This window comes from Heteronotia binoei, chromosome 15 (assembly GCF_032191835.1).
Source record: "Heteronotia binoei isolate CCM8104 ecotype False Entrance Well chromosome 15, APGP_CSIRO_Hbin_v1, whole genome shotgun sequence".
In the NCBI taxonomy this organism is placed as follows: Eukaryota; Metazoa; Chordata; class Lepidosauria; order Squamata; family Gekkonidae; genus Heteronotia; species Heteronotia binoei.
This window is the reverse complement of record NC_083237.1, coordinates 56436647-56459151: the sequence shown is the minus strand read 5'-3', so window position 1 is coordinate 56459151 and position 22505 is coordinate 56436647. Positions and strand designations below refer to the sequence as shown.

At 44.1% G+C, this 22505-nt stretch overlaps 1 protein-coding gene across 1 annotated transcript; it reads right to left on the bottom strand.

The window, feature by feature from the left end:
* Nucleotides 1-1965: 1965 nt before the first annotated feature.
* LOC132584273 (keratin, type I cytoskeletal 13-like) lies at nt 1966-10876 on the bottom strand. The gene is made up of 8 exons (XM_060256122.1): nt 10259-10876; nt 8242-8324; nt 7804-7960; nt 5948-6109; nt 5358-5483; nt 4719-4939; nt 3187-3212; nt 1966-2292 (listed from the first exon to the last, which is right to left on the bottom strand). The coding sequence occupies exons 1-8, from the start codon at nt 10805-10807 to the stop codon at nt 2174-2176; spliced, it is 1443 nt and encodes a 480-aa protein (XP_060112105.1). The 5' UTR covers nt 10808-10876; the 3' UTR covers nt 1966-2173.
* Between the last annotated feature and the right edge of the window lie 11629 nt (nt 10877-22505).

The window sequence follows — 22505 nt, the reverse complement described above, 5'->3', positions numbered from 1 at the left end:
AAGAAAGGTGAAGGGGGCTTCTGGTACAAGAATGGTAAATTATATGTGCCAGAAAGCCTTCGCAAAGAAGTGCTACAGTTTTGTCACAACAAACTTTCGTGCCATTTCTATGTGCTGGTTTTAATGGTGATCCGCAGACAAGCCAGATACAAAGCAGAACACTCTTCGTGCCCTCTCCCCCCCCCCCCGCTTTCTCCTTCTAACCAAAGGGTGTATAATAAATCCATCTGGACCCAGGATGTTTAGAGTAAGCTTGTGCTAACAGTATAGAGTGCCTCTCCCCCATATTCACACAGCCAGATCTTATCGGTTCCCAGAGAATGTGTATCTGTATCATTCAAAGTTCAATGGGTGGGTAATACAGGAAGGAGTCTATTCTGCTGCAGAACTACATTTATGGAATACCTTGCCAAGGGATGTTTATCTTCTTGACATTTTTTATTGGCTTGCTTGGGGTGTGAGGTGGCTTTGGGGCTTGGATTTGTTGCTTTTTGTCATATTGCACATTTTATGGCCCAGTTAGGCATCAGTTCAAAATCAGTGCATGACAAGATTTATGCCCGTGAAGACTTGCTCTAAAGCAGTGTTTCCCAGTCCATGGATAAGGACCCTAAACTGGGTTGCAGAGCCTCTGAAAGTGTGTGCCCTCCCTAATGGTGGCTTCTGCCCTTCGAATCCTTCTCTTCCTTTTCTCCTCTCCAGCTTCTCACAGGGCGTTTTCGCACTTACCTTTTACTGGCGCGACCACCCTCCTCAAGCCGGCGGATCTGCAGGGATTTCGCACCAGAAGCGCCGGTGCAGCCAAAAGAGCCGGCAACTTCCGTCGCGGAGCCAGCTCAAACGTTTTCCTGCTTCTTGGCGGTTTCCGTTTGAGCTGGCTCCGCGACGGAAGTTGCCGGCTCTTTTGGCTGCGCCGGCGCTTCTGGTGCGAAATCCCTCCAGATCCGCCGGCGTGAGGAGGGTGGTCGCGCCAGTAAAAGGTAAGTGCGAAAACGCCCACAGTCTCATCTCTGCCTCTCTGTGTGACAGTAATGAGAAGGGGAGCCCATTGGGCAACTAATAACTTCATGGTGGTAGATGAAAGAAGGGGAGGGAAGGTGGGAGAATAGGTAGGAGCCATTCAGCAGGCCACAGAAGAACCAGAGGAGTATAGAAAGAGGTGTGTTCATTTGTTGGCTCTGTCCCCGTGCTGCTCCTTCAGTATCCCAACCTCTTTCCCAGCCCCCTGCCATGCCTAAATGCCCTCCACTTGCTGTGGGAGATGTCCAGCATCAAGCCCCTTGCTGCCAACATCTTTGCTGCCATCTTCACATATTCCTCAACCCAGCACACCCCAAGCATCCCTCTTCAAGCTCCAGCTCTGGACCAGTTGGTAGAAAAGGAGGAGATGAACTCCCATTTGCTTGGGGTTCATGGTAGGGGCAGCTGCATCCTTTGTGTGACATTAGTTGTTTTCTCAAAAAAAAAATCTACTTGGGCACTATAGAAAATCTGATACATTGGGTGCTGAAACAGATGAACGCTAAGGTCATGTTTTGTATGGAGCACCCTACAAACTTTGGACCAGCCCTGGATAAGTCACCATACCAAAAAGCAAATATGGATATATGGGTCACTGCACCAAAGAGTTTGGGAACCACTTCTCTAAAGATATCAGCAGACTGGTCATGAGGGGAGAATCTTGCTAGCATGGTGTTTGGTGTGTGGTATAAGGTTATCAGCTGGCAGAGGAGCTCTAGGGAAGAAATGGGGTCCAGAAGATGACATGGATCTTACTATCTCCCAGTTTCTAGAATGCCAAAGTATCAAGAAAGTTCTGCTGACCCCCATACCTCAGTCAACTGAACTGATCACTTTCTTGGATTGCACTGGATGTTTGACAAAATGGGTGGCCCACCTTGCAAAACAATTCTGGTTAGTGAAATAAATAACAGAAAGACCTGACAAATATTTATCTGCAAAAAAGCCTGAAAAGAAACTTTATTATCAAAAGCATTACACAGCAGTGCATCTACGTTGATGAGCAAGACAAAGCCAGTGAGAAAGTGCCGTTAAGGAAGTGACCAAGCCAAGGCACTCTTGGGCAACAGAAGGGATGTTTCTTAGAGCAATTTGTGTGCATGCTGAAAATGCTTGTTTTCCAGGAGACGGACGGATGTAGTTTTCAGAAGATTCAGTATCTCCTTTCTTCACTGCCAGCACGCGCTTTGCTGCCAGAAGTGGTCATGCTGCCGCCGCCACTGCTGTAGCTACTAGTGCTACCGTAGGTGACACTACCTCCACCGTGGGATGCTGGGGAAAAAGAAGGAACAGAACTATTAGGTAGGATGGGAGGCCACTGAACCCATTGCTGTGCAGTGACAGCACACTAGCCTAAATAGTTTCTACAGTTTCTGATTCCATTAATAGCATGCCAGCTTGTCCATTTTTCAGTCAGTTATTTTCCAGTTAGGTGCTGGCTGTTGCTCTGATGCCTGCTTCCATCTATACACTGAGAAAAAATTGCTTTAAAAAAACAACAACACCCTTTCTGTGTCTTTAAACTCTGCTTGTTTAATTGGTACCGTTCTTGCATACCAGCTGAGGATGTGCATTGAATTCAAGGGCTGCGTCAACCATATAGGTAAACTCGGCAATCACCTCGGGTGCCGATTTAGCTAGAGGTGAATTTCTTTTCTCTATTAAAAATTAACTTATCTGTAAACTTCTCATTTTTATCCGTATTGATGTGGGAGGTGGAACCATAGTTCATTAAAGGCCTCCAAAAGCTTTGGCCTGGCCCTGATTAAATTTGTGTCCTGTTTACACTCTATATGTCAGTTACTGATTTCTAGAACTTGAAACAAGTAGTCTGGACTACAGAAAAAAATGTGCGGTTGAGGCATGATTTTCATGAAGTCTAGTATGAAAATATGTGCTTAATATGCTAACAGAAGGGAGCTGAGCAAGAAGATGTTCTGTATCTTTTGGGGTTTTCTGAATTTGACAATCTACGCCAGCTAAAACAATGAGGGTCAGCTTCTTCATCCAGATAAGTTCCTTAATTTCTGGCTCTCTCCTTAGAGCGTGTAATGTGTTTAGCTTTCTTGGAAGGATTTTAAAATCCTGCTCCTGCCATAAAAATAGTGTTTTCAATAAGGAGCCTGCCCAGACCCCCCTTTATATCTAAGTAGAATTCTTCCTTACCATCTTTTGGAGACCATCCGGGGATTCTGTAAAAGAAAGGAGGGAAATAGAGTAAGTAATAATTAGAGGATGTAGTAGTGGTGATGAGGAAGAAGAAGAAGAAGAAGAAGAAGATATTGGATTTATATCCCGCCCTCCACTCCAAAGAGTCTCAGAGCGGCTCACAATCTCCTTTACCTTCCTCCCGCACAACAGACACCCTGTGAGGTGGGTGGGGCTGGAGCGGGCTCTCACAGCAGCTGCCCTTTCAGGGACAACCTCTGCCAGAGCTATGGCTGACCCAAGGCCATGCTAGCAGGTGCAAGTGGAGGAGTGGGGAATCAAACCCGATTCTCCCAGATAAGAGTCCGCACACTTAACCACTACACCAAACTGGCTTTGAGTTTTACCTAGAGTTGAGAGGATCCCCCCAATTCGGTTTCTTTATTTTTCCACCCCCACCCCACCCCACCCCACCCCGCCCCTGCATTGTATTTTACTCCCTCAGTTGTTGTGTTAACAAGAAGAGTTTCTTAATAAATTCCAGATCTGGACATTGGCAGTTAACCATAGTTTTCATTTATTTTAGTACAACAGATTATTCCCTCACCAGTTGATAATATGTGTGTGCCTACTGATAAAACATGGGGGAAAACAATCCATATAATCTTATGCACAATTGCATTAAGATCCTTTTTGGTAGTGTTTTACTGATACACATATGCACTCCTGTGTTCTGGGGGCTAGCTCAGCTAAGCAGGGTTGGTCCTAGTTAGTACTTGGTTGGGAGACCACCAAAGAAGGCCAGGGTTGCTACACAGAGGTAGGGCAAAGGCAAACCACCTCTGTTCATCTCTTGCATTGAAAATGCTGGTGGGTTGTCATAAATCAGTTGTGACTTGACAGTACTCTACTACCAGTCCATGTACACCAACTTGGCATTGTTATGGGCTGAAAATTAATTCTGGAGTTGTCAGTATTGGGGATTAATTTTTCAAAATGGCGTTTTTGGTGGCATGTTCAGATCTGACTAATGAAGGAGGATGCTTCAGACGAAGATCTGGTCTGCAGAGGAATTTTATTTAAAATACAGATTAAACGTATGCCAGTTCTATCAATGAAGCATAGTTCTCATGCCACATAGTGAAGCCTCAAACATTTACTTGTGTTCTATTATTAAGAGTTTCTTATTTGCAAAGGTAAGGCAGGTAGCAACTAAACAGGACATTTTCTGTGGTGGCACCGTGCCTTCCCCTTGAGGCTTATTTGGGTATCATTTTACTCAGACTTTTAATTTAGGGTTTTATGTTTTCAGCTGTTTTATGGTCTGCTTCTTGTCTGAGATCTGTTTTATTGACATATATACTGTTTTTACATAGACGGGATTGTTCTAACAGCTTGTTGTTTTATATTGATAATTTATTATCCATAATATTTGAAATAGATAAACAAACAGATACATAGATTATCAGCAGCATTTCAGATTAGTTCAATAGTTGATTGGCTGTCCTGTTTTTATTGCTGCCCTTTCTTATTGTTGCCCAGTTACGTACTTGGCATCCTGGCCCTCCAACAGGTTGCGATAGGTGGCGATCTCCTGCTCCAGGCGGGTCTTGATATCCATGAGCATCTTGTACTCATAGTTCTGGCGCTCCATGTCACTTCTCAGCTCTGCTAGCTGCTCCTCCACGCTGGTGATCATATTCTGTAGTTGAGCCAGCTGAGCACAGTACCGGCCTTCTGTCTCTGCCAAACTAGTTTCCAAGCCAGCTTTCTAATGACGGGAAAAAATAATCAAAGAATCTTGGTGTCTGAATGATTCAAATCCCCATGCACCTCAGGATGTAATCTCTACTTGAGAACACTGAGAATCAGCTTGCTTTCTTTAAAAGCAACTTGTTTCTAGCTTTCAAGAAAATTTGAATTGATCACCAGGTATTAAAGACTGAAATCTTGGGTTATTTATGACCATCTAGGCATGGTAAGCAACATCTTTGATGTTACCTATCTGGCAGGTGAAATGTCAACTAACTGTGCCATAGGTCATACCCTGGCATTTTTGTTCTTTAGCTCTTTATCCATTCATGGATTCCATTCAAAGAAGTAGCAAGAAAAGTGTCTTCGCTGCTAAAGATTTAGGAATCGATGAGCTTCTAAAGGTACAAAAGGAAAGGAAAGATGTAGCAACATACCATGCTAAGCTGCGACTGTAACTCAATCTCCAAACTCTGTATTGTACGCCTCAGTTCTGAAATCTCGCTCTTGCTGGTCTGTATCTGTTCTGTGTTAGTGGCGACTTCACGGTTTAGCTCTTCAGTCTAGAAGGGAAGAATTAAAAAGCAAAGTAAACATGATGGGAAATGTCACAGGTCTATATTGAGCAAAGAAAGGGGGATCTTGGTATAAAGATGTGGTTATCAGATATTCATTTACGTGCTTAAATTATTTAAAAATCATTTCTTTTTTGGGCAACTCTGGAAATGAATTCAGTGAGGTGGGACTAGAGAATATCTAACAGATAATTCTCAATTGTTATCAATTCCTAGGATTCCTGAGAAGAAGAAAATATTATAGTTAAATAGGTACAAAACTGATATATGTTTGAAGACTATAAATGCTTTCTGTACATATTTACATTATTTATAGCCTGCCTCTCTCACTGAGACTTAAGGTGGATTACACAGCACAAGTCAATATGATCACCGGCTGGGACAACCAGAAGAATGCAATAGGGTTTGGATTGCATTAGAACAAACATGCTCATCAGGAAAGGAAGACCCACCTTGGCAAAGAACCAGGCCTCACAATCTCTGCGATTCTTGTCAGCCAGTTGTTCATATTGTTCTCTCATGTCTGCCAAAACTTTGGTGAGGTCGATTCCAGGTGCGGCATCCATCTCAACGCTGACATTTCCGGTCAGCTGACTGCCGTATTCTTTCATTATCTGGAGGGATGAAAATTGAGATAATGAGAATTCCAGAAATGGCTACAAGTTCTATTTTTCAGCAATTGGTGTAGTTGAAGGAACTGTCATATTCACCTAAGGCCAAGCAGGGGTCCACCGGGGCCCGCAGATTTTGGCTGGGATTGGTAGCCAACTCAAGCAAAGTAAATGTGACCTTTTTCATGCCTACTGCTTAATAAATGGGTTTTACAGAGGATGAACGGTAGAAGAAGAAGAAAAAGAAGAAGAAGAAGAAGAAGAAGAAGAAGATGATGATGATGATGATGATGATATTGGATTTCTATCCCGCCCTCCACTCCGAAGAGTCTCAGAGTGGCTCACAATCTCCTTTACCTTCCTTCCCCACAACAGACACCCTGTGAGGTGGGTGGGGCTGGAGAGGGCTCTCACAGCAGCTGCGAGAGCTATGGCTGACCCAAGGCCATTCCAGCAGGTGCAAGTGGAGGAGTGGGGAATCAAACCCGGTTCTCCCAGATAAGAGTCTGCACACTTAACCACTACACCAAACTGATAAGTAGAATATATGCTTGAAAAAATCTTTCCACTCCAGCAAATGATACCAATGATGCTTTTCACCTCAAGATTCTGACTGGCACCATTTTGATGGAGACATTTCTGCCTTTGGGTATTTACCAGCAGCTTTTAAACAGATAGTTACTATCATCAGAATTAAACTAATGCTCACCATTTGGTGACATGGCAGCTGGTGCTGATGGACCACCAAGTATTTACTTCTGTGGGGACTATTTATTTTGTCTTGCTCAGGCATCTTTAACATATAGAGCCAAAGATGTTTGTTGAACTTCCCATGTTTCTTATCCCAAAACCAAATTCTAAATGTGGGTGTGAACAATGTTCCTTCTTAGCGGTGGAGTGTTGTGAGCAAAAATTCTACTTTGTGAGCTAGGGTTGCCAAGTCCAATTCAAGAAATATCTGGGGACTTTGGGGGTGGAGCCAGGAGACTTTGGGGGTGGAGCCAGGAGACTTTGGGGGTGGAGCCAGGAGAAATTGGGGGTGGAGCCAAGATCAAGGCTGTGACGAGCATAATTGAACTCCAAAGGGAGTTCTGGCCATCACATTGAAAGGGACGGCACACCTATTCAATTCCTTCCTTCCAAAGGAAATAATGAAGGATAGGGGCACCTTCTTTTGGGGCACATAGAATTGGACCCCCTGGTCCAATCTTTTTGAAACTTGGGGGGTATTTTGGGGGAGAGGCAGTAGATGCTATACTGAAAATTTGGTGCCTCTACCCAAATAACAGCCCCCCCCCCCGAGCCCCAGATACCTGCAGATCAATTCTCCATGATTTTCTATGGGAATAAATCTCCATAGGGAATAACAGAGTTCCCAGCAGACATTTCCCTCCCCTCCCCCCGCTTTCTGACGACCCTGAAGCGAGGGGAGGGCCTCCAAACCGGGGGATCCCCTGCCCCCACCTGGGGATTGGCAACCCTATTGTGAGCTACTGGCATTAAAGTTGTGACCTACTGACATTAAAGTTGTGACCTACTGCATCAATTAGCTTGCTCTAGGGCTATTTTTCCTGAGCTGGGACAAAACTTTGTGAGCTGGAGGCTAAAAAATTGTGAGCTAGTTCACACTAACTGAGCTTAGAGAGAACGCTGGGTGTGACTTGTCCTGTCTCTGTCTCTCTCTTTCTCTCTCTCACCTCCTCGTGGTTCTTGTTGAGGTAGGCCAGCTCTTCCTTCAGCCCTTCAATCTGCATCTCTATATCAGATTTGGACAGAGTCAGCTCATCCAGGACTCTGCGCAGACCATTGATATCGGCCTCAACGCTCTGGCGGAGATGCAGCTCATTCTCATATCTGCCAGTTTTAAAGGGAGAGGAAAAATGAGAAACTCAGAAGTGGGGGGAACGACGAGTACATAAATATAAACTTTGACCGTATTTCTTAATCAGCCTTTTCCCCCCTCCTCAAGACAATTTTTCTTCATTGGAAGAATAAAGATCCCTTCCATCAGAGAGATAATTTTAACTTGTTTCTCCTTGCCAAATCCCTTTAGTTTGCCCTTTGCCCTTTTCTTTCTCCCATTCTGTGAGACAGAGGCCTTGAGGAATGGGAAATAGGCAAGGGAAGAAACTTACTTCAGTCTGAAGTCATCAGCAGCCAGCCTGGCATTGTCAATCTCCAAGACAACCCTTGAATTGTCAGTTGTAGCATTAAAAATCTATCCATGGAAGTGAGGAGATTAAAAAAAAAAAGATGTTAATGACTGGCAAGGTATTGCTGTGTGCAAATATATCAATTCAATTTATGGAAGTTGTAAAGAGATCACTAGTGTGGTCCTAAACAGAATAACATCTTTGAATTACACTGATTTGAATAGATTTAGATGAAGTTCTGTTTAAGATTGCTTTGCATGACAGTTAATCCAGATTTGTAGTTGTCATTCAAAGGCCAAGAAGGAATGAATTGGGAATTAAATTAATACATCTTCAAACAATTCTGGGAGATTCGTCTGAGGAGAAATTAGCTAACCTAAATTCATTCTTGGTCATGTGCAAATTTCAACTTCAAACAAGTCATGATGGTATGATGTTTCTTTGCTCATCACTAGGTTTTTGTCATAAAACCATATAGCTAGAAGTCAAAAGTCTCCATCCCCTCCCACAGCAGGGTGTCCCATCTCTAAAGCACCTTCAAGAACTACCTGCCACCTTTTCCTTAGCAAACTCAAAAGGAAAGTTTTCTAGCAAAATTTTCAGGTAGAAGAAGAATGGTAGGAGTTAAAGTAGGAGATCTCTTGATGCATTGAAAAAAAAGTTTCATTTTTGTCTTAAGAACGTATCAGCTGTTCCTCCCCCCCCCCCCCTTCAATTTGGAAGTGGAAGTAAAATGTGTGTGGTCTTGTTCTTGGTGGAGTTTCATTTACAACACCATATTGGAGAACAACACTTGTATTTTCTCAGCACTGCACAGAGGTAGATGATATAAAGAGGAATATTAATCAATGATATCTTTGGGGAATGATTCCTAATATGGGGCAAGTTTGAGTAGGCAAGCTGTAAGTATGTTCCAGTAGTCTGACTATAGCAGACTAATTTAACCAGTTGTTATTATATTTGTTTATTACTTGTGGTGAGCAAATAAAAGAAGCAAGTAATAAAACCACAATACCACTAAGGAGTTCATTACCACTAAGGAGTTTAGTGTGATTGTAGACACAAACCAGTGTGCATGAATTTATACACACACGTTTATTACTTGATGGGTGCAAGATCTTGCAAATTAATTGAACGTGACATTGGGCCACCGTGGATTCAATGCTTGCCCATTCACCTTGCCCATTGCTTTTATACTGGCAATTCATGCACATAGCTGCACATAAATGAGCAACTGGTCATCTAGCCGTGAGATATCAAGTGATGTAGGACAGGTGCAAATCTGCCCAAATCCTGCGACCGATTTCTGATGCATTTCATCAAGTAGCAATGTAGCTGCCTTGCTAAACTTGTACAGAATTGTCTTTACTGCATCTCAAAGAAACCACAATCAAGCCTACACACATCTGGAACTCATGACAGATTTCCAGGTCTGAGAGATTGATCAAAATGAAGTTATTCATATATCCTGAGTCTCCAGGATAGGATGGAAAGTAATCTCAAATAACTGCTAGAAGTACACCAAATTAGTCTGTCAACTTTTTTTCAAATTAGCCTTGCTCCTATCCTTTTCACCAGCAGCTTTATGTGCACACATTAAGCATGTGGAGCACTTCCTGCTAGGAAGATGAAGGATGCTGTATTACTTATCTCCAGGCTACTAAAATAAATAGGCATTGAATAGCTGCTGACACAACTGAATTAAGATCCATAGTGTTTGCCTTTCCATGCCATAAACAGCTTATATTACATCATGTTTGACCTTATTTTTAGCCATTATTATCACCTTTTTGCTAGTTTGGTGTGATGTCTCCATTTTTTTTCCTCCTTTAAAAAACTATCAGTTATATTTTCCTTCCTATGTGCCCTTATTTTATTTTTTTAGTGTTTTCACAGAATAGCTCGAAACATTTAGCATTTAATCATTAAATTTCCACATTTTAACAAAATCATTGGCAAGTTGTTCATTGAGAAAGCGATCTAGCATCATCAGTCCTACCTTGTCACGAAGGTCCTCAATAGTCTTGTTGTAGTGGCTATAGTCCTTGGCTGGGCTGGTGGGAGCTTGTTTTTGATGCCAGTCTCGGATCTTGATCTCCAGTTCGGTATTGGCTTCTTCTAGAGCCCTCACCTTATCCAGGTAGTTAGCCAGGCGGTCATTGAGATTCTGCATGGTGACCTTCTCATTTCCAGTAAGAAGGGCTCCATCACCACCGGCCACAAAGTCAAAACCACCACCAAAGCCACCACCATAGCCTCCACCATAACCACCTCCAAAGCCTCCACCAAAGCAGCTACCATAGCCACCACCTCCACCAGAAACAAGTCCATAGGAACCGCTGCCAAAGCCACCTCCTACTCCACCTCCATATCCTCCTCCTGCTCCGGAAGATACAAACCTAGCAGAAGAGACAGACATGCGGCCACCAGCTCCCCCAAGACTGGGTGATCCTACTCGCATAGAGGACATGCGGGTGGAGCCGCTACTCCCGCCACCAAAACCACCACCATAGGAAGCAGATGAGCTCTGGTAATAGCTTGTAGCCATGGCTAGAAGTAAGGAAGGTTCAGACCCAAACTCTTACTCGGCTTGGTCAAGAAGGAAGAAGCAAATCTTTGCACCATAGCATGGTTCATATATACTTCTCACAAGGGCGTGTTCTCTGCCGCTACCAAAAGACAGCCTGCCAAAAGGAGTCTCCACCCTTCTGGGTGAGGCCAGGCGAAATAATGTTCTTGCCTGGAAATGTAGCTGCTCATCTCAAGGTGGGCTGAGGGTATTAATGTTAAGGTTCAGTTAAACAAAAGGCTTCATTCAGGTTTCTCCTCTCCCTGAAGCTAAAACACTGACATAAGTTTTGTATATTCCTTCTTTTTTTAAATATTCAAGTAAAAAAGGGGGAAAGCACACAAATGGATTGGAACGTATATCATAGTTGCATTGATTGAAAATCCCCCCAGCTTTTGTATAGACCTCCACCCTGAACAAGGTGGGGGGGAGTTAGCAACCCCCCTTTCTCTACACTCCCTCCCCACCATAACTTTTGGCAACCAGGTCACAGTGCTTTGACTCTGCCATTTTTATACACTATTGGAGTTTTTAAAGTTATGTTCACTGCTGCTTTATCCAGAAATGAAGAGTACAGTCATCCAGGAACACCTCATGTACAAGATTACAAACTCACAAGTAGCAATTTTTATTTATTTTAAAAAGGTGGAAATCAAAACAGAATGAAACTGTATGTTCACAGCAGTTTCTGAAACTTGTGAGATTTCCCTTCTAAACTTAAACTTTACCACCTGCATACTCTTCCAAATGGCAAACATTTTGTCCATGGATAACTATATGAACATCCTTATGCCTTCAGGACCTGTGAATTGGGAGGAAGGTACAGTGTCCTCTTATTTTTCAGCAGGAGCATTTCCCTCTTTTACCCCTCTCCCATTACAACCTCTCTGTTGCTTGTCTTAAGCTCCCCACTCACTTGCCCACAAAGTTTTACCTTGGGAATGAGTGAGAGAGCAAGACTGGCTGGGACCAGCCTTCATCCTAAGGGAAGGGTTAATCCTGCCTGAAGAGTCTGACTCTCTTTCCCCATGCAAAAGTGTTCTGTCCGCCCACTCTGGGAACCTAGGATGTTCAAAATATAACAGTGTACAGAAGATCAAATGGAACTAGCTCAAAGGAATAGTTGGACAAGGAATCTTGAGCCAAGAAAAGAAATTTGGGTTGGCCCAACCTTAAAGGTCCTGATGGGCAAAGTTGTCTCGGACGTGCCTGTTTGTGGAAATCGTTTGGCGCATCATAGCCCTGCATGCTCACTGGAGATGCTGCTTTCTGCCACATGGTAGATGTTGCCATGGTGGCAAACAAGGGTAAACAATAAACATACACTCATCAACCCAGGCCAGCAGTGAAGCACATGGAGGAACTCATGTGTGAGTAGCCTTCTCCAATTTCTCACCAGTGCGAAAAATCTCAGTATATGTATCCCTTTTATGCAGAGCTGCTGCCTTCTTGGAGGTAACTGAAATGGGAGAGCCTTGATGAACAGGAGAGTGTACAGTTCTGCACTCTAGAGAAAGGAGGGGTAGTTAAACTGTGGAATTCACTGCTGGTGGGTGTAGTGATGGCCGCAAGCATAGATGGTTTTAGATTCATGATCCATCTTCATGGTCCATCAGTGGCCACTAGCCATGGTGACTAAAGGGAACCTTTACAAGGCAACGAACCTCTGATTTCCAATGCTAGGAGGCAGGATCAGGGGGAGGTCTTGCCCTCCATACCCTGTTGTTTGGCCCTCCAAGGCAGCTGGTTGGCCATGGTGAGAAACAGCATGCTGGACTAGATGATCTGATCCGGCAGGTTCTATTTATATTCTTATGTAGTATTGCTTTTGAACATATAGATGAGTAAAAGTCTACTATCCTCTGCAGTGGGAAATAGGTTCCTTTGATCCCACTTAGACTTACCCCAGAATAGGGCCCTTTTCACACTTACCAGTGGAAACCGAAAGGGAGTCGGTATTGTGCCGCTTGCAGTAATCCGAGACAGGGATGGGAGTTTTCAGACACATGTGTTTTTTTCCGGTAGGGTTCCGTGATTGAAGGAGCCATTTCACACTGTTCCGCTCTTATCTCGCTTCCACCAGCGCCAGCCGTTTTTGCCTGCCGGCTTGCGATCTCCAGCTTTTTTTTTTGGAACGTCGGGCTAAGATCGCTATAGCGCTATAGCGACGTATCACAACAGCAGCACCATAGAGATGTCTAGGCTCTATTGAGATAAGTTACCAGGTTTCAGCGGTGGCGATATCTGGCATCTTAATGGAGCCCAGGCATCCCTATGGTGATGCTGTTGTGATACATCGCTATAACGCTATAGCGATCTTAGCCCGACGTTCCAAAAAAAAAAAAGCCGGAGATCGCGCGCGCCGGCGGGCGAAAAAGGGCGCGAAAACTGCTCCCGGGTTAGATACTGGACATTTCACACAGCACCCCATAGCGATTTCAACCCGGAAGGAGGGGTTGAAAAGTGGAAGAAGCTGCTCTTTGTTTGTAACGACTCAGGCACGCCTCACTACCGGGACAGCCGCGGGAGTGTGTAAAAAGGTGAGAGTATTCCGGTAGCAGCCAGTTACTGAATCGGGTCTGTCTGAAATGCCAGCAGAAACCCGTTACTGTTCAGTAACTGACCAGCTTCCATACCGGAATACATAGGCTGTGTGAAAAAGCCATAGAAAAGGACTGAGGAAGTACCTTCGAGCATGTAATAAAAAGTGTCGGCACAGAGTACTTTCCCATCATTATTGCAACAAGCTTCTCATGGCTGGAATTCTGTGGATTAAGCCTCCAGGCATACTTGAGCCCCATTGCCTACTTCTAAAGACAGTCCCTGAAACTTACTTTAATATTTGTTTGCTTTTGCAAATTTAAAGGGTTTTACCAAACAAAGGGAATGTGCCTTTCCACCCCCCACCCCCAAAAGTCGTCATTTGTATTTGTTAGAATAGGTGAGGAAAATTAGGTCATTTTCGTATTAGTCAAGGGCTGTACATCCTCACAGAGCAAAGCGTTTTACAGTAGCTTAGCTTAGCTGAACCTTTAAAATTGCAGTTCCACCCAGTAGAGAGGAAAGGTGAAACTTTTGTGCCCTAGTAGTCGAAACTTAGAGTCAGCCTCTTCTATTGGCCCATGACTTAAGAATGTGTACTGGCACCAGCTTTTGAGCAGCAAGGAAAAGTGTCTTCGTTCTGAAGTCCTGAAATACCGTCTCTCTGGAGCTTGGCTTTCTGCCATAGAGCATCAGCAGGCATGCCAGGGAAATGATTGATAGTTGTAAGGATCTTGCCAAATCTATATATCACAGTGGAGCTGGTATTTTAATAAGCAAGTTTAGACAAACCATTGCTAACTAGAAAACAAAAAACTTTCCATCAGACCACTTTATGTGAACATGATGAATACTAGGCTCGAGTTATTTTTCATCCTGCCCTTAAAAAAAAAGGAAGACTGGGTTAACCACTTGAGTGGAAAGTTCTTTCAAGTCAAAGCCAACTTAAGGTGACCCTACAGCGTTTTCAAGGTGCAAGAGGCAAACAGAGGTGGTTGGCCATTGCCTGCTTCTGTGTTGCAACTCTGGACTTCCTTGGCGTTCTCCTGTCCATGTACTAACCAGGGCTAACCCTGCTTAGCTTTAAAGGTCTGATGAGATCAAGCTAGCCTGGGCCATTTGGGTCAGAGCAAGGACTGGTCAGGGTTTGCCTGTCTTGAAATCAGCCAGGGATCAGGGCTAGGGTTGCCAAGCCCCCGTCTGAGGTAGGGGAAACCCCACTTTGGCAGAGCGCTTCCCCATCACTTGTCAGCAGAGGAAATCCCACCCCCAACTGGCTTGAAAAGTGACGTGATGACATCACCTGGAAGTGACAGCATCACATTGCTGACATTGCATGGCAATGCTCTAGTTTTGGATAAAATCGACTACAAACTATAGAGTTTTGCCCGTGCTCGCTTCAGCAGCATATATACTATAGAGTTTTGCCTAAAAACTAGAGTGTCATCCATCCCCCAACGTCACTACAAGGTAGGACCTGGCAACCCTAATCAGGGCAATGCAGATGAATTGGCTAAATGTAAGGGGTCCATCCTAAGAAAACCGAGCCCATTTACTTCAAGGCTTTTGAAGGGTATAGCTCTGCGTGGGATGGTACTACTGTTATATCGTGGCAAGTTGTGAATTTGGTGATGTTCCATTATTGCACTGTTTAGTTATTTCCCCCTTGTTCCTTAGAGCCAAAAGCATGTGCTGCAGCTTAGTTTCACTTCACTCTGCTAGTTGTTGGCTGTTAGTTTTTGTTCAAGCAGAGACCAAGAAAGGCCCTGCGTTTGTTCCAATAAAACTTTCAGTCCTTCTGGCATGGTGTGCTTGTGCAATTTTTACAACTGCAATATACCAGTCCTATGAATATGCATTGCAATGACGATGCACAAAATAGGCTTCATCAGCATAGTTGCATGGCACCTTACCTGAGAGCCCCATGTTGTGACTCCATTGTGGGATGTTACCTGCCACTTGCAATCCTATAATAGCTTAAATCTGTCAGGAATGTAGAAAATCTATCCATGAGTGTTCCCTCCAAAGGCCAGTGAAGGTTGTATAGAGGCTTCACACTTGTTTAACCAGTGTCATGGAGAACTTAGCAACTGAAAACATTGCAGATGGTCTAAATTGCACAGGTTTGCTTTTTGCAAGAGCCCTCTGAAAACATGCCAGCCTTTCCTCATTGCACTTTGTACAGTAGCCAGCTGTAATCTATGCCTTCAGTAGTTGTGTAAAAGAGGGAATTCAGTGCCACTTTCCCTGTAGGCATGATGACAGCTGCACTTAGTTCCCTGGCCTTTTCTGCTTGTGCCTCTCAGATACAAGGGAGGGAGGGAGGGAGGGGGAGAGAGAGAGAGAGAGAGAGAGAGAAAGAAAGAAAGAAAGAAAGAAAGAAAGAAAGAAAGAAAGAAAGAAAGAAAGAAAGAAAGAAAGAAAGAAAGAAAGAAAGAAAGAAAGAAACTAGATTAGCAAGGGGGGGGGCAGGGGAAGCAATTAGAGAAGCAACAGACTTATGAGACTTGGATCCAAAGCTGTCTTCTGGGCACACCCAAAGGCTTTCTTTCTTGAGTGCTTAATGGGCTTAATGTAGAAGACTGCAATAATAAAGCCGGAAAGGATTGGTGACGGCTATGCAGTTAACTGCCCTGCTTTCATGGTTCTTTTGCTACTGTCTTTACAGTTATGCTCCATTTAGGCTGTGGTCAGACGACAGGCTTGGTGCAGTCTGGCCTTGTCGCTATTTTATCCGATGTTATTTGTTCTGGAAAAGTTTGTCCAAACACACCACTCTCAACCCACTTCACCTTGTGCTCACTCTGTGGTTGACTGTTCAGATTATTGCTGCGCAGTAACCACCAGATGGGTGGGCAGCATACTTCTTTTGGTTAATCTTTCACACATGTGCAGAAGTGCATAGCCGAAGCACCAGCCCCCCTTTTTGATAGCTCTACAATCCCTCCACCAAGTACTGCAGCCCCTCTCAGCCTCCTTCACTATTCTTCTCTTCCTTGGAATATCTGAGAGGGGGGAGTGTAAGCATCATGTAGATTTATATGAAAATAGCTCCATAGACTTCAGTACATTTACTCTTGTGTCAATCATGTGATGCATTCAAACAACTGAAGCAAAAAAAAAAAAAAAGAATGGAAGCCTAATTATGGACTATTTCCACAGCTTTCTAACCCCAAGCAACAGGAGAGAGAGGTTTTGGGGCAGGGGATTTGTCACTCAAAAACAACTCCCCCGGGGGCTCCTGATACTGACAGTGTTTGGGTGCATTTTAAATCCGGAAATAAACAGCAGTGACAACAGATCAAACAACTCATCTGATCACAGCCTTAGTCATTTACACCGTACTGTTACATCCTCATTTTAGTCAAAGAAGACCAAGATGTGTCCATATTCATCCTTTCTCCCTTGCAGTTCCTTTTTCAGATGGATGTATTCTAATGCTTCCATCAGTGCTCTTTGCAAAGTTGTGTGACAGTCATGGTTTTCTTAGCATCTACTGAACTAGTCTGTTCTATCATGTGCATAAAAAACATCATTCAGAATTTTATTCAGAGCACCTTGAATCACCCTACCTTTGTTCAGCCAAACCATCTTAAACTGTCAAATTTCTAAATGGTGTTTCAAGGGTTGGAGTAGAGAGGTTCAATTGGACTTGATCTGAGCCTTGACTCAGCCTTGGAATCTCTTCTCAGTGCCAAAATTCAACCCTGGACAGGAGATGTAATTAATGAAAAGCAAACCCCACCCCACCCCTGTCTAGTTCATAGCTGAGTCAGTCTTTCCAGCTTTCACAGATACCATTCAGCAAATGTTTGTCCCCCCCCCAGCCCTCCCCCCCCAAGAATTCCCACTTGATCTGCAATACAGGTGCATGAATTTTACGCACATCCCTGTCCTCGCGGACATGCAGGTTTGGTTGCTGAACAACATGCATTAAAATTTTAAGATATGGGTTATGTCATCAATTTACAAAGGATTGCTGCTAGCACAAGGATGAAGACAAAGGGATGGATCCAGCCATCCTCCAGGTAGCTCTTCTCCAGCCCTTTCCTCCAGCTTAAGTTGCTGTCCTTCTAGTGAAAGAACCACTTAAATTGGAGGAAATTCCCTTAGGTGGAAGGAAAGCTTCAAACTTTGTGCAACAAAGTGGTAAGACGGGGTGGAATCCACTCCACAGACACGGCCGTTCTGTGATTGCTGCTGACACAAATACAAAAAGACATGGATCGAAAAACAATTCTATATGTAATAAACTTATATGAGACATGAAACCACACAGTCTTAAGAACCAAATAATATGATACTTTTCTAGTAATTGCACCCATTCATTTTCCCTGGTGTGAGAAAATGACCCCTCTTTCACAAACATGGTTGCCAGGGCGCCTGGAGAAGTGAGCTTGCATCCGCCTGGCCAGTGAATGCGAGTAAAACTATCCAGGAACTACACAGGACTCATGTGTACCAACTGCTAATTATACAAGTGCTTGAGACAGGCACAGAGTGTCTGCAGACACACACAAGCGTTTCCCCGCTACCGCGTGGAGTCTGCCATGGCGAGGAGGAGGCTACGCCGCCACGGAGCTGTCCAGGCGAACGGTGTTGAAGCGCTAAGCATGGAAGCCACTGTGTTTCGCTAACACCACATGTAGCCATCTTCCTGCCTGGCCGGGCCTCATTCCTTCTTAGTGGGAACCTCACGTACGCACCTTGAGTCATCCCTAGCCCGCAAGCAACCTACCTCGTTTATGAATGGATTAATGGCTCCACTATTAATCCTGATTGCCAAGTAATATCCTGAACAACAGGCTTCACCCAGGAGATTATGAGGAAGAGGAAGGATCTCTCCTGATACTTCCAAGCCCTTTTGTCTACACCGGAATACCTAGGTTCATATCTGATTCCCTATTGTCACCTCCCCAGATAATCCCATCTCATCCCAATCACCCGACCATTCCCATACTGATATCATTGGAGCCTCCCCAGGCCCTGTCGCAACTTGGAAGTTTCCAGGATGCCCAGGATGAAGGTGATGTTCATTGGTTGAAGCGTACACCCAATCAGGTGTCGCCATGGACTCGCCATTGGTCCAGCCGATGTCCAGCCTTCTTGGTCATCAGCGGAACCTCCCATTACCACTCCCAGTCACCTCCCATCCCCTCAGGACTAAGGTGACTCTATATAACCCGTGGACTAGCTACCCACAGGTGTGCTCTCTATTCAGCAACCCCCTTAACCCGCTGTATAGATCCATCCCCGATTCCTGATCAGTTTCGGGCCCATTCCCCCATTCCCTCCTTCGTCGCCATCGGAGTCTTCCTTGGAGTCTGCGAGAGGTAGTATTACCCTGTATGTCCATCCTTTTATGTTCCCCTATCGATCTCTCTATATTTCTTAGACCTGTGTGAATGTGTGATTGCTTTTGTACCTTGTGTGAAAGAACTATTGTTTCAAATAAATTACAATTGATTTTATTAAATTAGAGTCCTTTATTGAGCATTGACTCTCTGATCGGTTGAGCCTGGTATACACAGATAACAAAGATTCCACAGATAACAAAGATTCCTATTGGGCTAGCTGTCTCTCAATCTAATTCCCCAATCTCATTTTGAGAGCAGTTTCCCTAACACTGGAGACCAACAGCAATTGTGGAGAATGTCATTTTAAAAATCAATAAGAACCCACTTCAGCTCAGAATTGGGGGAGGGCTGTAAGGAGGAGCTCCTGTCTTCTCCTGCCTTCCAGAGCAGAAGCAGGCCTGGCAGAGAACTGTTTGAATAACTTGGGAGTTGAACATGGAGTATTCCAAACACGAGAACCTCCAAATAGCTCCCTACCAGGAGCCTCCTGGCTCAAGAAAATGGCATGGGAGGAACAAGCCTCTCCTCATCCCCAAACCACACTTCTGAGCCAAAAGAGTTCCTCACCCATTTTTTTTTAAATAACATTCCCCACAGTTGCTGTGTGGCTGCTGGGAAAGCAAGATGAGTCTGGGGAACCCCAATCTGACAGAAAACTTAACATGTACTTTGGTCCTTAGTGGAGAGTGCAGAGGGATAGCCATGTTTGTCTATGGCACATTAAAGATTAACATTTATTCCAACATGAGTTTTCATGAGTCACAGGTCACTTCTTCCGATGCATTTGAAGCAGTGAGTTCTGGCTGACTTAGGGATGCTATTCCCCAGTTGGGGGTGGGGGATCCCCTGGTTTATCGGGCTCCAGATCACCACCAGCCAGGTGGCCAGTGGGGGGAAATCCTGCCCCTCAAATGCGATATGCTGACATAATGCAGAAGTGACATCATCACACTGGCAACATTGTGTGGTGACACTCTGGGTTTTGTGCAAAACTCTATGGTCTGAGGATGATTTTACAATAGAGTTTGCCCCAAAACCAGAGCTTCATCACATGACATTGCCAATGTGGACATCATTTCCATGTGACATCAGCACATTGCAGTGCTCCACCTGCACCTTCGCAAAGTACTTCACCCTTCCCTGCCAGCGTGAACATTGAGCCTGGGAACCCTGTGACTCACAAAAGCTCATAATGAAACGTATGTTGTTAGTCTTTAAAGATCCCACTGGATGTCTGTTTTATTTAATGGAAAGCTACTTGGGATATTTCCCCTGAGCAAGAGAGGGATTAGATTAGCATTGGGGTGATTTCAAATACTTGTAAAATAGGTATATGAGGAGAAATCTCAAGATTTCATCCAACTTTTCCCCTTTTTCTAGTAAATTATAAACTTCTAATAAATTGGGTGCCTGGAGAAAGTCCAAAGGATTCTTGACTACGCAAACCTTAGTCCAGATCCTGAATGAATTCAAATGCAGGATGGTATGGTACAAGTGAGATGATAGTGAGTTATAGATTTCCAGTTGGAAATGATGATTAAAGTATGGCGTTTGTACCAGGTAAGTTTTTGTAAGCCATCAAGATCATTTTACATGTGTGATTTTTCAAACTGGATATAGTGCACAGGTTATTAATTCACACAACGCATGATGCTATTGTAAATTATATGTTCCCTTCAAAAAGCTCACGTGAGCTTCCACAAGAGTTTCACTAAGATTAAGGTGTCAACGATGAACAGTGCATGTGTGTAATGACCAAGTGGCTTTGGGCCCTTGGTATACCTAAAACAGACCATGCGTGTTGTTCTGAGACCTTGGAGGGGCTGAGCATTGCTTTTTAACTTTGGCAGTTGGGCTGTTCTAATCATTCTGCTCTCCTGAAGTGGGAAGGAAGCACAGAAACGTGCGCTTTCAGCAGACCATGCCACCTTAATCTTTACCCTTAACTAGATCATCCATTACCAAATTCTCCATAAGAGTTTCAAATTGTAACATCACTTCCATGGACAACTCATTTTGAAAATTGTCTTGGAGAGCTTGCCTGCTGAAATTCCACTACTCAGGGATGTATGCGTAAACGTTCTTCACGCAACAAAGTGGTGATGCCCCCAAGACCTCCTGCCCACTCTTTATTGTTTTATATATATATGTGTGTATTTAGGTTCTGAATATGGGATTTTTTGTACATATGTGTGTGCACCGTCAAGTTACAGCTGACTTATGGCAACCCTGTAGGACAGGGGTGGTCAACAGTAGCTCTCCAGATGTTTTTTTGCCTACCACTCCCATCAGCCCCAGCCATTGGCCATGCTGGCCGGGGCTGATGGGAGTTGTAGGCAAAAAAACATCTGGAGAGCTACCGTTGGCCACCCCTGCTGTAGGATTTCCAAGGCAAGAGACCTTCAGAGGTGGTTTGCCATTGACTTCCTCTGCATCATGACCTTGGTATTCTTTGGAGATCTCCCATCTAACCACTAACCAGGATTGACCCTGCTTAACTTCCGAGATCTGATAAGATCGGGCTAGCCTGACCTATACAGATCGGGGGGGGGGGGGGATGGATGGATGGATAGGATAGGATAGACAGGCAGGCAGGCAGACAGACAGACATACACACATACAACTACGGTCTTTTACTTGGTTTACTTTCTTCCACCAAAAGCCTTTGGAGTGACCTCTTGGCTCGAATTATTTAAGCTGCAATAGAAATGCAATCCGGAATTATGCCCTCTTTTGGAATTGACTCCTGAAAACAGACTTTTTTGTAGGATTATTGTTTACAGTTATTTTAATTACCTGAAAAGAATGTTCAAATAAGCGCTCAGCTTTAGGGAAGGATAAAGACCTGCAAGTTGATAACTGTTTGTCAGGAATCAAATCAGCTTTTAATGTGATACAGAAAAGTCCTTTGAGTTTGAGATTGTGTGTTGTTGTGTCTCTCCCCTCCCATCTCTCAACTTCCTTCCCATCTGAATAACCCAAAATAAAGGAGTACTGTTTAAAGGAAAGCTTACTGTTCTCTGTTTCTACATTCCTGATCTGCTATACTCCCGCCCCCTCTGATCCTGGCACTCCTTAGGCTGTGTCTGGGCAACTCAGTCAAATATAATTCCTGCCTTGAATTACACTCCTTGCCTCATGTACCTCCTATGTGGAATTCTGCACTAGGAACCAAATGCTTTCATGATTTGATCCATGCTATTGTATAATCATGTTGAGTCATTGCCGCTTTTGCAGTAATCACCTAAATAATGACCTGAACCCTGTGACCGGTTCTGTCATGTTGAAGTCAAGTTTCTTTTATTTAGTGCATTTGTGAATATCTCCAGAATCCAGACTTGTAACTCACGAGGTCCAAATGTGGCTTGAAGCATAGTGTGATTATTTGTTAAGTTCAAGATCATTTTTTAAAATTTGTGGAAGTTATTGCATGATGAATTTGAAAGAAATCTGGCCATATATGGGATTATTTGGAAGACCAGTTCAGCATGCCACATAAAAATCCATTGTTTGCTGATTTGTTTCTGGGCACAATTCAAAGTGCTTGTTCTTACATTTAAAGCCCTAAATGGCATGGGGCCAGGACCACATTCCATATTGTCCACCTCAGTTATCATCTGCCTCCCAAGCCTTCAGAGGGGAGGCAAGTGGCAGCTAGAGACATGGCATTTGAAAGGGGGAATATTTTTTTGTATTTTGTTTTGTGTGTGCTTGCATGCATGGGGGGGGGGAGGGGTGGGCTCCCTCTTGGGTATCCTGCCCCCCCAGGGAAAGTGTAT

What these genes read in the sequence shown, in the direction of transcription:
- LOC132584273 (XM_060256122.1), bottom strand. Translation starts at nt 10,807, where the DNA reads ATGGCTACAAGCTATTACCAGAGCTCATCTGCTTCCTATGGTGGTGGT. An exon ending in AGGCCTGGTTCTTTGCCAAG is followed by an intron (nt 5,484 to 5,947) that starts GTGGGTCTTCCT and finishes CTTCCCTTCTAG; the next exon opens with ACTGAAGAGCTAAACCGTGA. An exon ending in TTGGAGGGCCAGGATGCCAA is followed by an intron (nt 3,213 to 4,718) that starts GTACGTAACTGG and finishes TTTCTTTTACAG; the next exon opens with AATCCCCGGATGGTCTCCAA.